At 34.7% G+C, this 14009-nt stretch overlaps 1 protein-coding gene across 1 annotated transcript in view; it reads left to right on the forward strand.

Moving 5' to 3' along the window:
* st18 (ST18 C2H2C-type zinc finger transcription factor) overlaps nucleotides 1-12971 on the forward strand; it is a 106855-nt gene extending 93884 nt beyond the window's left edge. Inside the window, exons 18-22 of the mRNA XM_088347368.1 lie at nucleotides 4048-4269; nucleotides 4338-4426; nucleotides 7352-7455; nucleotides 7552-7698; nucleotides 9672-12971. Coding sequence (XP_088203494.1) covers nucleotides 4048-4269; nucleotides 4338-4426; nucleotides 7352-7455; nucleotides 7552-7698; nucleotides 9672-9812 — 703 coding nt within the window. The 3' untranslated portion in view covers nucleotides 9813-12971. The remainder of the gene's footprint in view (nucleotides 1-4047; nucleotides 4270-4337; nucleotides 4427-7351; nucleotides 7456-7551; nucleotides 7699-9671) is intronic.
* The last annotated feature ends 1038 nt before the right edge of the window (nucleotides 12972-14009 follow it).

The following is a 14009-nucleotide window of genomic DNA, read 5'->3' on the forward strand; positions in this document are numbered from 1 at the left end:
AAATTTCGACTAAAATCATTTCAATATTCATTTTTCGATGTCGATTCTCTAGCCTTTGCCGAAGTTCTTAAAACGAGAACGTCGGACTTTTATATTTGAGTAAAATCACTTCTGAAATTGTCAAATTGACGTCTTTCAATAATGTCATACAATTTGAGATTTGTACGTTTTTTTTTTGGGTGCTCTGAGGAGAGTGATGAGAAACAAGAGTATGAGTATGGATGTTAAGAGAGGACTGTATGAGAGTGTGATTGTGCCAACTGTGTTGTATGGTGCAGAGACTTAGAGCCTGAACGCAGATTGTTTTTGAGATGTAGAGAGAGGTCTAAATGTAGTGGTGATAGGAATGAGTGGAGATGTGTTGTGAAAGGATAGTGGGATGTTTGGACGGGCAGGGCAGTTGTATGATGCCGCAGGGGTAAACCAGTGATATCTGTTGGGCCCTGCTGTTGAACCCTGACCCAAGTGACATAGCCGCTTTCTTGTGTCCCGTTTCATCTGGAAGGACGAAAGCATGTCCAACTTGGGTGACAAGGTGCTTAACTCGTTTGGGTGTTTGGGCATTGGGGTTGGCCATGGTCAATTTTTTTCTACTTTTTCCTTTTTTTTCGTTTATTTGCTTTTGAGTAAGTGTCTTGCTGTGGGTCACCCCCTCTCGAGGGATATGACCAGGGTATATAAAAGGTTCAATACCAATTAATTCAATTGTGTTGCCAGTTTGAGTATTTATTCTATGGTCATATAGCGCTTTTGAAGTCAATGAACACCACCCATTCACACACACTCATACCGATAGCAACGTCAGCCATGCAAGGCAACTACCTGCTTATCAGTGGCATTAGGGATTCAGTGTCTTGCATGAGGACACTTCAACATTTAACACTGAGGAGTCGGGAATCGAACCAGCGAGCCCTTGATCGCAAGACGAATGCTTTATCTCCTGAGCAAAACAACAAATAAATCATAATTGTTTTTGCTCAGGTAGATTCGGACTTGTTTCTGTTTTTTTTTCCTTTTAGTTTATGTTTGAATTGAACATGGAATTGTCTTTATTGTCATTGACAACAATGTAGTGACATTCAAGGTTCCCGCGGATCATTGAAAAGACTTAAAAGGCATTGAATTCGTTATTCTAAAATCAAGGCCTTGGTCTTGGTCTCAAATTTGATTTAAAAAAGCATTAAAACAGTCTGAAATTCACCTTGCCTTAAACGGTAGGAACCCTGGACATTGTTTACAACCTGGTTAATTGATCATAATAAAGGGGACATTTCTGTGGAAAGGGGACAAACAATTTGTATAATTGACGTCAGTTCAGGACTGAAGCCATCAGTGACACATGAACAAAACAAAGAAGATGAGCAACAAGGCCTGTGAACGCAACTCTTGATGAAATTCCCATGAGCAAGCTCCCATTAAAGTTCAGCTTGGATTAGTTACTTGCACTTAATGCGATTATTTGAGTCCGTTTACAGTTTTGGTCACTTTTTTTTTTTTTTTTAATCAGCATTTGGCTGGATTAATCAACTTAATGGTCAACGGATCTTCCGGTCCAGTTATTGAAAGAGATTGTTTTAATGATCTCGGACTGCAATTTGTTCCAATAGGTATACAAATATATTTTAAGTTTTTTGTTTTTGCTGCTCCATTTAGTTATATACAAGGCACCCGCATTATTGGGTACATTTGCAAGAATCTACAGTAAATAGCAACACTTTTAGGTTTTTCCTTTTGCTTGTTTTATGAGCAATTTTTCTCTTTCTTCTATACCTTTTTATATTTATATTCTGCTGATTCTTTTTTTCTCATTTTCCTATCGTTTGGTTTCCATGTACAATACTTGAAATAACCCAAACTGATTTAGCAAATCGTTTTGCCCATTTTATTTTTTTCTTCTAACTGAAAATAATTATCAAAATCAAATATATAATGTAAAACATGTATGTACAGTAAATAAAATAAACAAAACTGATATTTTCTCGTTTTTGTTATTGTTTTTGTTTTAAAATAACGAGAAAAAATAAATGGAAAAATGTGTGAAATTAGATAGTCTCTACATATAATTATTAAAATAAACTGATCAAATAATTTTGCAATTATTAAATAATCATTAAAAATAATTATTGAAATTAAATGAGTAAAATATACAAAGCTGAAATTAAATTATTATTAATTAACATGAATAAATTAAAAAAAGAAAAAGAAAGAAAAGTACTTGAAATTAACAAGACTGTATAATACTTAACTCATATAAATAACTCTGCTCATTTTCATTTTCTTCCCCACGAAAATAATTACTAGAAAGAAATAATCAAAACAATATTTTACATGAACAAAAATCTCCATACATTATACTTAAAATAAAGATAACTGCTAGTTTTGCTCATATATTATTCTAACAAAAATAATTCTCAACATGAGAAGAAATATTTAAAAAGAGCAAAAGTCTTTTGTACAAATAATAATGGAAATGATAACAAAGAGACTTAATATTTGAAAGTAAGCAACATTTTAACAATAAAACATTTTTTTTAAAAATCCAACAGAAAGAAAAATAACAACTGAAAAGAGAAAAATGATCTGCTAATGGAACAATAATTTTCCCCATTCAACTAATGTTGCTACATTGTTCTTACTGGACCCTTTTGCAGTCTAATCAATATGTTTGTTAATCACATAAGGATGTTGGCCACCAAATATATGACTCAGCAGACTATTACCCTATAGATAAAGTGAATAGATCAATAAAAGGCAGTAACGGTCAGTTTACATTCTTATTAATATTCCTTCCGTCAAAGGGGCAGTGTGTATTGTTTAGCATTACCTAGTGGTAAAAAAACATCATTCATAGAATAAATGTTTGCGTTTTTGGTGTTTCCAGCCCGCGAGAAGCTCTGTTTCTACTGTTTTAACAGCCCAGTCACACTGTTTTAAAACAGCGTGAAATTAAAAATGTGCATTTTGTTTTTCAAGGTGGACACAATTTAACTTTAAAATGTTTTACTGGCTAAAATCATCAATTCAGCTTCTTTTGCACATTCAAGTATTTGAAGTACTTAGTTGCGCTCAAATAAACTCTTCCTTTTTATCTTTTAAGGGTCTGGGTTGGCATTTGGACTGTATTTGAACTTTTCCTTTTCTTACTTTCACCATTTTTATCATAAAATTAACGAAAAGTTTAAAAGTAGGACAAAAGCAGATAGGCACGGTGGGGAAGGTATATATAAAGGCTATTTGAACTCAGTTGGGCATTGTTAAAACTCCTACTTTATAAAAAAAAAAAACATGTAATATTAATCTTTTTAAGGGCACCTCGAACTACGCGCCCCACCCTTTAAATAGATCCTGGATTTTTTTCCCAACCCAGGAAAGCAAGTTTTATTAATCTAGCCCTTACAGTTTGGGAGATAAGGGTATTCTTATATTATTTAATTTTTGTTGATTTTAGAGCACGGGAAGCTCATTTTTTATATGTTGTAACAGTTAAATCCAGACTTTTCTAAAAGAGCATAAAGGTAAAAGAAGTGCACGTTTTTTAAACAAATATCTGCTTAAAATAGATCTTGGGTGTGATTTCGAACCCAGAAAAGCATATTATATATCAAGATAGCCCTTATGGTTCGGGAGATAAGGGTGTTATTATATTATAATATATAGATTTGAATAATAAACAAAAATAAAAAACTACCATAGTCAAGTCAAGTCATGTTTATAAGTGTCGCCCATAATCACAAGAAGTCTCAATGGGCTGTACAGACTACAGACTTTAAGAAAGTTGCATTTATTTTACCTAACATGAGCCACACCTTGAAGGAGCTAACATAATTGTCCGTCATCTTGCTGGGACGGGAATCCAAAAACCTCAAAAATGCAAAAAAATGAGAAGGAAATTGTGTGTTTTGGTTCATTTAAGTCTACATAGTAGTCTTCCTTGTGTTTTTTAGTACTCTTTTTTTTCCATTACACAATCCAGCAACATCTAGTGGTCAAATATTAAATACCGTAATCACCCGAGTTTTTCACCAAACCTCGCTGTTTTTCTGCCAGGTGCCCAGTATTTGGCTGCGAGGGCCAAGGCCACGTGTCGGGCAAATACACGAGCCACCGCAGCGCCAACCGATGCCCGCTGGCCGCCAGGAGACAGAAGGAAGCCTCCCTTAACGGGCTTCCCTTTCCCTGGAAGAGCAACAAGCAGGAGTTGCCTCACTGCCCCCTGCCCGGCTGCAACGGCCTCGGGCACGCCAACAACGTCTTCGCCACGCACAGGAGGTGATGCTCGGTTTTACGTCCCGAGGATCAGTCTCCACCATATATTTATCACCTTAAAATGTCTTCAGCTTGTCGGGATGCCCGCTGAATGCGCAAAGTATCAGGAAAAAGCACTCGGAAGAGGAGATGATGACCATTAAACTAAAGGCCAGCAGTGGTGAGTGGCGAAATACCGGTATCGGCAACTAGTATCATGTAAAGTTTTGTATGAAAGTGTGTATGATCTCATAAGTATTATTGGTAACTGCACTTGGTATTAAGATAAGAGTACAATAATCCTTTGTCATATTGCACTTTATATTCATAGTCTCGTGTATATTTGTATAGCCCTTAATCATAAAGAGTCTCAAAGGGCTGCACAAACCACACATTATCCCACACCACAGACTATTATTACACTATCCCCTGATCTAAAACCTACATGAGGGCAAGGAAAAACTCAAAAATCTCAACATGAGGGAAATGAAGAAATCTTGAGAAGGGACTGCACATGAGGTAATCCCCTACATTGTGGATTTTCCTCGTGCATTGTGTTCCACATTATGATTGGCTAAATGTAAAAGGGACAGTGTGTAATACATAATGCCTCCTATTGGTACAAAAAACGTTCGGGTAAAAAAAAAAAAACATTGATTTGAATACTTGGCAAAAATACACGAATTGTCACACATTTTTATGAAAAAAAATCCTAGGTCGGAAAACGTGTATTTCTTTTACACCTTGGAATCCCCAATTAAGTCGGTGTCATGTTTGTCATGCATCCTGTCGCCACGCTGCGTCGTGTATCACTGGCCCTTGCATGTACTAGACCACACAGTGCCATCTAGTGGTCAAATATAGCACACTAGGGCTTTAACCCTGCATCTTCTCTACCTGTCTGTCAATAACGTTGCAGTTTTATGAGTACACTTACGTGAAACAGCTTGACCAATTTACATAACGTACATGCAAAATGTCTTGCAATTTCGTGTTTTGTGAACTTCAGCGAGTATCTCACATCTGCCTATCACTATGTACTAGTCTGGAAAAAACACACACACCGTGGACTTCAGAATAAAACACTCAGTTGCTCATTCAGTGGAGCAGTGCAATCCACCTGAGTTTCTATTTCTTCAACTGTGCTTTGAAAAATCTCCCATTAAATCCAATTACTCAGGCCGCAGTATACAAAAATAATACCCACAATTGAAGTCATTAATTTGCATTGATGATTACAAATCCTAATTTTACAGTACAAGTTACTTGTTAAAAAAAAGGACAGTATTTTTTTTTTGTTAAACAAAACAAATGTTGGAGCTTGTAAATGGGGTTTGTTCTGTGGCTTCAATATATAATAGAGTATTTGATTGTATAAAAATTTGAAATAAATGATCAATCCCTTCAAAAAACGAAGCTTTACTGTTCTCGTGTTGATCTCAAACTGAAAAAAACTGGTATTGAAACCTGCCAAGTTGAGACAAATTTCTTGGAATTCTGTAAACAATTCTATAATGACGTATAACAGTACCTATCGGTAACATCAAATACATTAAATATTCCCAAAGTGTGTAAAAATAAACAGATAATTCAATTGTGTTTCTGATGTGTGTATATCCAAGTACTATTTAAATGCTGACCTCCTGTTTTTTCCTCGCAAAGTTGAATTTATACTGGTAAAATGAAGTATTGCCACTGTAGAATTGCACTTCCTTTAATTGTTTTTTAACTTAGTTAATGGCTCCTAATTCACCAAAATAAATTAAGATATCATGTAATTATTATTGTGTATATCAAATCAACTTGGTGTTTTTTTATTAATGCATTAATTTTTTCGGGATAGGCGAGTACCAATTCAGGCCTTATTTCAAATGTTTATTTACTATCAATAGAGGCTGAAACCAATCGCCGTTACCAAGGTGCCCCCTTGTGGCTGGTACACTGCTTTTTTATTTAGACAGTTCTCGTCTGTAATATTTTTTAAATAGTCTTTTTACATTTTTCCCGATTTGTAATCAGTTAAGAAAAATCAACATTCCTCAATATTAGCTATAATACAGTAATAAATTTGTGATTAATTTAATGTGATACTTAAAATGATCAAAACAATCTTCAAAACGAACAATATGTCTCATATGATAGATCATTTTGCACATTTTATGGATGATTTATTGTTTTATTGGTATTTTTTAGTGACGAGTCCAACAATTTGCCATATCAGATTATTTAGCTCATTTCAAGTAATATTTCTCTTTTTACGAAGGAAATAGATTTGACACGTACCCCTTACTTAAATTTAAACAAAAGACGGTCACTTTGGTTCTGATGATATATAATTTGGTGCATTTTAAAGAAAAGTGTTTTTAACTACCGATAGGTTAAAATGCTTTGTAAATGTAGCTTTTACTATAGCAAATGTGTGGATAATTTAATTAATTCTCTTATTTTACTATAAAGTATAGGTAAAGTATAAAGTAATTGTATTTTTTACTGCCTCAAATGATACATAATTCTGTTCATTTTAAAGAAATTTGTTTTTATATTACTAGAGACATAGGTTAAAATGTTTTGTGGATGTCGTTGAGCGCAAATTTGGGGATCATTTTGTGCATTTTCATATATTACTGTAAGAATATCGGTAGAAAATACAGTAAATGTAGTTTTAATTGGCCAAGTGATGTATAATCCCGGTCAATTCAAAGAAAATTGATTTTATTTTACGAAAGAAATGGATTGAAAGGTTTTCTAAATGCATTTTATACAAACAATAATAATAAAGTAATTTCAATTTTTACTGTTACTAATTGATGCAATTAGCTCATCTCAAGCATACTGTTTACATCCTAACTAAAAGAATATCCCTCTTTATTTTAAATATTAACACATTTCTCTAGTAAAATAAGAGAAAAAATGTTGGCAAATTTTAAAAAAATGTATAATATGTATATATATATATAAAATAAAATATATAATATAATAATGTAATATAATACATATATTATAATATATTGTATATGCATCAATTAGCTGGTATCGCTGAGTACTTTGTAGGAAATCATTTAATCTTTGGTTTTACAATAAAACTTACGAATGTGTTCCTTTGCAGGCATTGAAAACAAAGCGGACGGTCAGCACTTGGAGCACGACATCGAGGAACTAAATGAATCCAACATGCAAATGGAAGCGGACATGAAGCAGCTGCAAACGCAGGTAAGCTTCAACTCCACCTCACGCTAAAGCAATGCAGATGTTGCTAATTTTCTTTTCCTTTTTTTTAACTCGACTGTGCCGCTTTGTACCTGAAAGCAGATCTCGTCGATGGAGTGCAACCTGAAGAGCATTGAGGAGGAGAACAAGATGATGGAGCAGCACAATGACGGGCTCCTCAAGGAGTTGGCTCACCTCAGCCAAGCGCTCATCAGCAGCCTCACCGACATCCAGCTGCCTCAAATGGTACCGAAACACAACAATTATGTCCGGAACAGGTGTTCTTACACTTTTAGCATGCAAGCTACTTAAAAAAGATGTACCCACCATAAAACATGCGAAACGTGTAATTATTTTTGAAGGTTTTGAGGATTCTTTTTACGTTTTTTGGTTTGTCGTATTTTTCCACACTATATGGCGCACCTGATTATAAGGCACACTGGTTATAAGGTGCACCCACCCAAAAAAGTATTCTGTCATACATTTTTTATTTATAAAACATAAAGCACACTGGAATATAAGGCGCAGCCCCCCAAAAATAGTCTGTTGCCGAACATTTTTCATATACAAGGCGCACTAGAATATAAGGCGCAGCCCCCCAAATATAGTCTGTTGTCATATATTTTCCATATATAAGGCGCACTGGACTATAAGGTGCATGGAATTAAACTATAGTAAGGGTTACCGTTATTTGTGTATAACTATTGCACATTTTATACACTTGCATTATATAGCAGTGCAATGATTGATCAGTCACTGACTATAATCGCAAAACATCGGATGCAACGGGAATTGAACCCTGGTTGAGGCGGTGATAATGCCAAAACCTATGTAAAGGTGTTTGATTTGATCTCATCATCACACTCATTTTATTTACGTTGGAGAAAACAAAGTCGTCCTGAAAGATATAGATAAACACAAAAAAAGCACGATGAAGCAAATAAATATTTGGTGTAGCTGAGGATGAATCGGACTTTGTGTTTACATACTCGTATCTTTAAGGGACATTCCTGTTTTCTCCATTCTCTAGCATGTGTTTCTGGCACTGTGAGTAAAGCTAGTGTGATAATGACATAAAATCCAATTTTATACATCATCTGTATCACTGTTGGTCCAGTGGTTAAGTATTGGTGCTCTCACTGATCAACAATGTTTTTCGATTAATAAAACCTCACACGTGTAAATACTGTATGCATTGCCCATCTTAATCACTGTATTTTGCGGTATATAAGGCACACTGGGATTATAAGGCGCAATTTGGAAAATATGGTAGTGCCTGGGCACAAAAGTGTGCAATGAGGCCTTGTCTAGTGTGCCTCAGGAAAAGTCCCAATGTTATCTAAAGATTGATGCAGCTCGTTGGCACTCCCTAGTGGCTCCCTGATGCCTCTTCAACACATTACAGCTTCAACAACCCCGCCGAGTAGAATTCCCAGCAATGCCAAAGCCCTTGAAAGGCCAATGTAAATATCTTGCACAAAATATAGCTGCCTTTAGGGTTGGAGTGCATTGTTTAAGGTGCCCTTCAAAACTTTGAAAGTTTAATAGTTTCTCTGTTAAGTATGTGAGTAAGGGCTATACTTAACTTGACTTAACAATGCCCAACTGAGTTCAAAGAGCCCTTATGCTGTATTTTCCGATGCACCTATCTGCTTTTATCTTATTTTATCAAATCTTATTTTATCATATCAAAGCTGTTCTGGGTGGAACACTTTACGTAAGAGGAATAGGGGGTCAGGGGTGCCGGAAATTGACGTCATGCTCGTCCCCACGTTTTTGGGTTTGTATTTGTTAGTGTAGCATGAAAATGGCGAAAATAAGAAGAGATCTGCTTCAAGTAGAGTCCAAACGCCAACCCAAACCCCAAGAAAGATAAAAAAAGAAGAGTTAATTAGAGTGGATCGAAGAAATGCACGAACATTGATGACACAAGCCAGGAGATGGCGGCCACGAGTAAAAAATTCCAAATTCCGTACAGCTTTTTTGATTATAATTTCCTTCTTTTATTCATTTTATTTTTTTTTAAAGAAAACTTATTCATATTTGTTTTTGTTTCAGTTCATTTTTCCTCATTTGAATAATTATTTTTGTTATTATTTTAGAAAGTAACAGGAATGATATTAAAACTTGAAAATCTGATTTAAAATACTTCAAAAATATATAATGAAATCAAAGGTTATCAACCAAAATGTATTCATGACATTTGTTTGGCTGCACAGGGGCCCATCAGCGAGCACAACTTCGAAGCTTACGTCAACGCGTTGACGGACATGTACAACAAATCGCAACTGGAGTATTCGCCCGAGTGCAAAACGCTGCTGGAGAACATCAAGAAGGCCATCAAGGGAATCCATGTTTGAGCGCACGTGCCACCCAATTTTCACTTTTTATTTATTTTTTATCCTGCTGAGATTTCCACCCCTCTTGCACTTATTTTTTTCAGCTATTATAATTATTATTATCATCCTCCATGCTTAGCAATATTCTATCTGTCGATCGCTGTATTTATTATGATTATTTAATTTATGCGTATTTATTTTAGGAGTTATAAGTGGTTGAGAAGTCAAAAAAAAAACATTCCAATTTTATGGTGCACGTGTGCTACTGTTAGCTCTCCCCAAAAGAAAAAAAAGAGTTCTAGTACACCAAAAGTAAACCTATTTTTATGAAGCTTTTGCTTTCTTCATTGGAATGTGAATGTATGATACGTGACGTCAACGCTGCATCCGACCCTTTTGTTTCTTCATTTTAATTAAAATCGGTTTGTTTTTAAACAAATATTTTTTTTTATTACTATTAAATATACTTATCATAAAACTGCCTTTTGTGCACACACACGCGCGTGAGGTGTGCATGTCGTACGTGCCTAAATGTATGGATCCGTTAAAAATATTGAGAAAAAAAAACAAAAAACAAATACAAGTACTATGTTTTGTTTGTGCTAGGGCAGTATTACGTGGACGGTGTTTCTTTAACTCAAACACTACCATTTTTTTCAGTAATAGGAGGGCAGATGTGTTCCCGTGACTGTTTCTCCATCTTAGTAGCTGATCGCAAAATGGAGACGGACAAGTCTTCGTCACTTCACCCTTTTTACAGGCGTTAAAGGGACAGTGTGTGTTGTTTTGATCACTAGGTGTCGCTGTGTTGTGTAGTGAAACCGTAAACGAGTAAAAAGGACAAGGGAGGATACAAACCACAATGATCAAAGTGACCGAAACGCACAATTTCTCTTCTCATTCTTATCGTAGTTTTTTGCTGTTTCGGGATCCCGAAGCAGTAAGATGGCGGGAAATCATGTCAGCTCCTTCTAGGTGAGGCTTATGGTGCGTAAAAGAAAAGAAAAAAAATGAATTTCGCGACCTATGATTACAGTGATTCCTGTTTTTCGAGGAGATTGCGAAGAAGAAACCTTTATTTGTTCAATTTATACTCAATTATACATTAAATTCAAATAAAAAAAATTACAGGCTTAATCATTAGCTTAACAATGAAAAGTACTGTACTTCAACTTCTGTACTGTGAAGTATAACCTTTCTGCTTTATTGCACTACTGTATTGATAAAATACATGATCCGCTTAACTTCAGATGATATTTCGTCACCATTATGTGGACAATGGAAACGAGGACGTGAAAAGAACATTGCAAACAACAAATAAAAATACTTATACTGTACTATTGAGTATTTGTTTTTTAGAAATAACTTCTGTAGTTTCAAATTATGATTATGATCAATTGTGTATATGAAATATGATTAGGGCGGCACAGTGGCTGGGTGGTCCGCGGCACAGTTCTGAGGTCATGTGATTGAATCCTCCTGTGTGGAGTTTGCATGTTCTCCCTGTGCTTGCATGGGTTTGCTCCAGGCACTTTGGTTTCTCCCACATTCCAAAAACATGCATGTCAGGTTAATTGGCTGGTCCAAATTGTCCCTAGGTGTGAATGAGCGAGTGAGTTGTTTGTCCCTGTGTCCCCTTCTACTGGCTGGCAACCAGTTCAGGGTGTCCCCTGCCCACTGCCCGAAGATAGCTGGGATGGGCTCCAGCACCCCCGTGATCCTACTGAGGCTAAGCAGTGCAAATAATGGATGGATGGATGTTTTTGCCGGGTTTTTTTTTTGGCAGACTGTATTGAAAACGAATTAAAGGGCAATACTGAACATTTCAAAACTATTCCTTTTGGTAAATAACACACGCTGTCTCTTTAAGAGGGAACACTAAGTTAAATGGACAAAAGGGACACCGTGTATAACTGAGTGACTCCTGGTGGTTAAAAAAATGTCATTCATTTAAAAACAATATTTATTTAAATAACAAGCAAAAATAAATCAATTGATTTTTTTAAAAACACTCGTAGGTTGATCATTTTGCATTTATTTTACATAACATGAGCATCACCTAGAAGGAGCTGACATAATTGTCCGCCATTTTGCTACTACAGTTACCAGACAACCTCAAAAAGGCTGGGAAAAAAATGGAGTAAAATGGTGCGTTATGGTCACTTTTAGTCTCTGTAATTTGTATTCTTCCTTGTGGTTTTTAGTACTTGTTTCAGTTGCAGTACACCATCAGGTGTCAAATAATACACGCTATCGTTTTAACATCGTTTTTTTGAAACGCGTGGTATATCGAACGGTAGTTTCTTTTGTTAAAGAAAAACATTAACATTTATTTTACAAAAACAAAATACAAGAAAAAAAATAATACATGAAAAAGAATGCCATGATTTCTTTGCAATTTTGTATTTTACAAATAAAACAAATTCAAGTTAAACATTTAAGAGAGAGATGTCGTAAAATGAATTAAAAAGTCATCTTTTCTAGTAAAAATTTTCTTTATCCACTGACAGATTATTATGTTTGAAAATGTTATATTTTAATTTTAATCCATTTTTGATCTTTTTCACTCGTAAAGCAAACATATCTCGCAGTGGAACAACTATTTATATTCATTGCACCAGTTTATTTATTTCAGTTGACCTGACTCATATTTTGAAACTACGATTCGAAGCTTAAGATTTCCTTAATGAAAAAAGACAAAACTGACAGCAGCAGCAGGAAGAGCCAAATTATCCCAAGAACACTCTTATTTCATCCAAATAATATTTTGAAATGAATCATCTAATTTAAAACACTCAAACGTAACCCTTTATTTATTTATATTTTCTTCTATTTAATCCCCACACAGGCATTGTTTGCTCAGGAAGTTCTGTGAATAATATTTATTTATCCCCCCTAACAACCTCCCTGTTAGTATTTGATGTTTTGTAATGTGAAATGCTTCTTTCTTTTGTGAATCGATTATTACCGGTATGATATCAGATTGTATTGTATGATTTTTCCCTCACGATTTTTCTTAACGGCCATGATGACGTAATGTTTCTCATTAGCCCTCGGAGTAGTTTGAACATTCAAACTTACTTTTACGATTTCATGATTTAAACAAACACACTCAAAAGAAAAACAGATGCGCTGTGTTGTACAGTTTGTGTATGGTAGAAATAAACTTTTCAAACTGTTTTTCTTTTTTGGTCTTTCTTTGTGTGTTTTCTACTTCTGCCTGAATAAAAGTCTTTGATTATTGCTTCATTGATCTATTGATTAATTGTTAGAATACCGGGAGCATGCAAAAGGAAAGGCCAGATATTCAACTTGTGCGTATTACCTTGTGTTTTAGCAGCTCCTGGTGGTCAAAAGAAGGCATTACTTCTAGAAGTTGGGAATCAATGGAAAGCCCTAGAGAAGCAAATAATAAAGTCATACAAAACAGAATTCTTTGTTATAATCACAAATTGTCATTTGGTGGTGGAGACAAAACACAATTTGGTGAAAATCCAATTCATATAATGCAGTTTATTTAGAGTAGGGATTTTTGTAAAAAAAAAAAAAACTTATCTGTTTGGAATTTGATTTGTGCAAAAATGTATCAGAGCTGTCACTCAAATTACATCTACAGCCTTAAAAAACAGTCATAAAAATACATTTTGGATTGACTCAACTGTTGATTGACGTTTTTTTCCCCGGCAGCAAACACTCAGAGAAAATGATTCCAGCATGAGTCATTTGGGAATCTTTTCACCAAAGTGTTCACTTTTCACGATAATCATTTTCTTTAATCATATATATATATATATATATATATATATATATATATATAAATAGGTGATTATAGGAATTTTATGTATTATTTTAATAATTTGCTTTTTTCACATTTTACTCTATATGAAAATAAATAGTATATAACATATACAGCAGCTGATCAATAAATATTTGCTTTATAGACAATTAATTCTTCCATCCATCCATTTTCTGCCTTGATTATCCTCACTAAGGTCACAGGAGTTGGAGCCCATCCCAGACATTTTTTGGGCAGCGGACAGGGGGACATCTCGAAGTTGTTGCCAGCCAGTTGCAGAATTAATACTTCAGATATGATCTGATATATGACGAATCAGAAAATATAATTTATTGAAAATAAGACCAAATCTGTTACTATTAAAAACACTTTTATAACAGCCTAAAAATGTTAAGTGAATTAAAAAAAACATTAAAACTTTT

This window comes from Urocampus carinirostris, chromosome 1, assembly GCF_059441175.1.
Source record: "Urocampus carinirostris isolate Australia breed hairy pipefish chromosome 1, RoL_Ucar_1.0, whole genome shotgun sequence".
NCBI lineage: Eukaryota > Metazoa > Chordata > Actinopteri > Syngnathiformes > Syngnathidae > Urocampus > Urocampus carinirostris.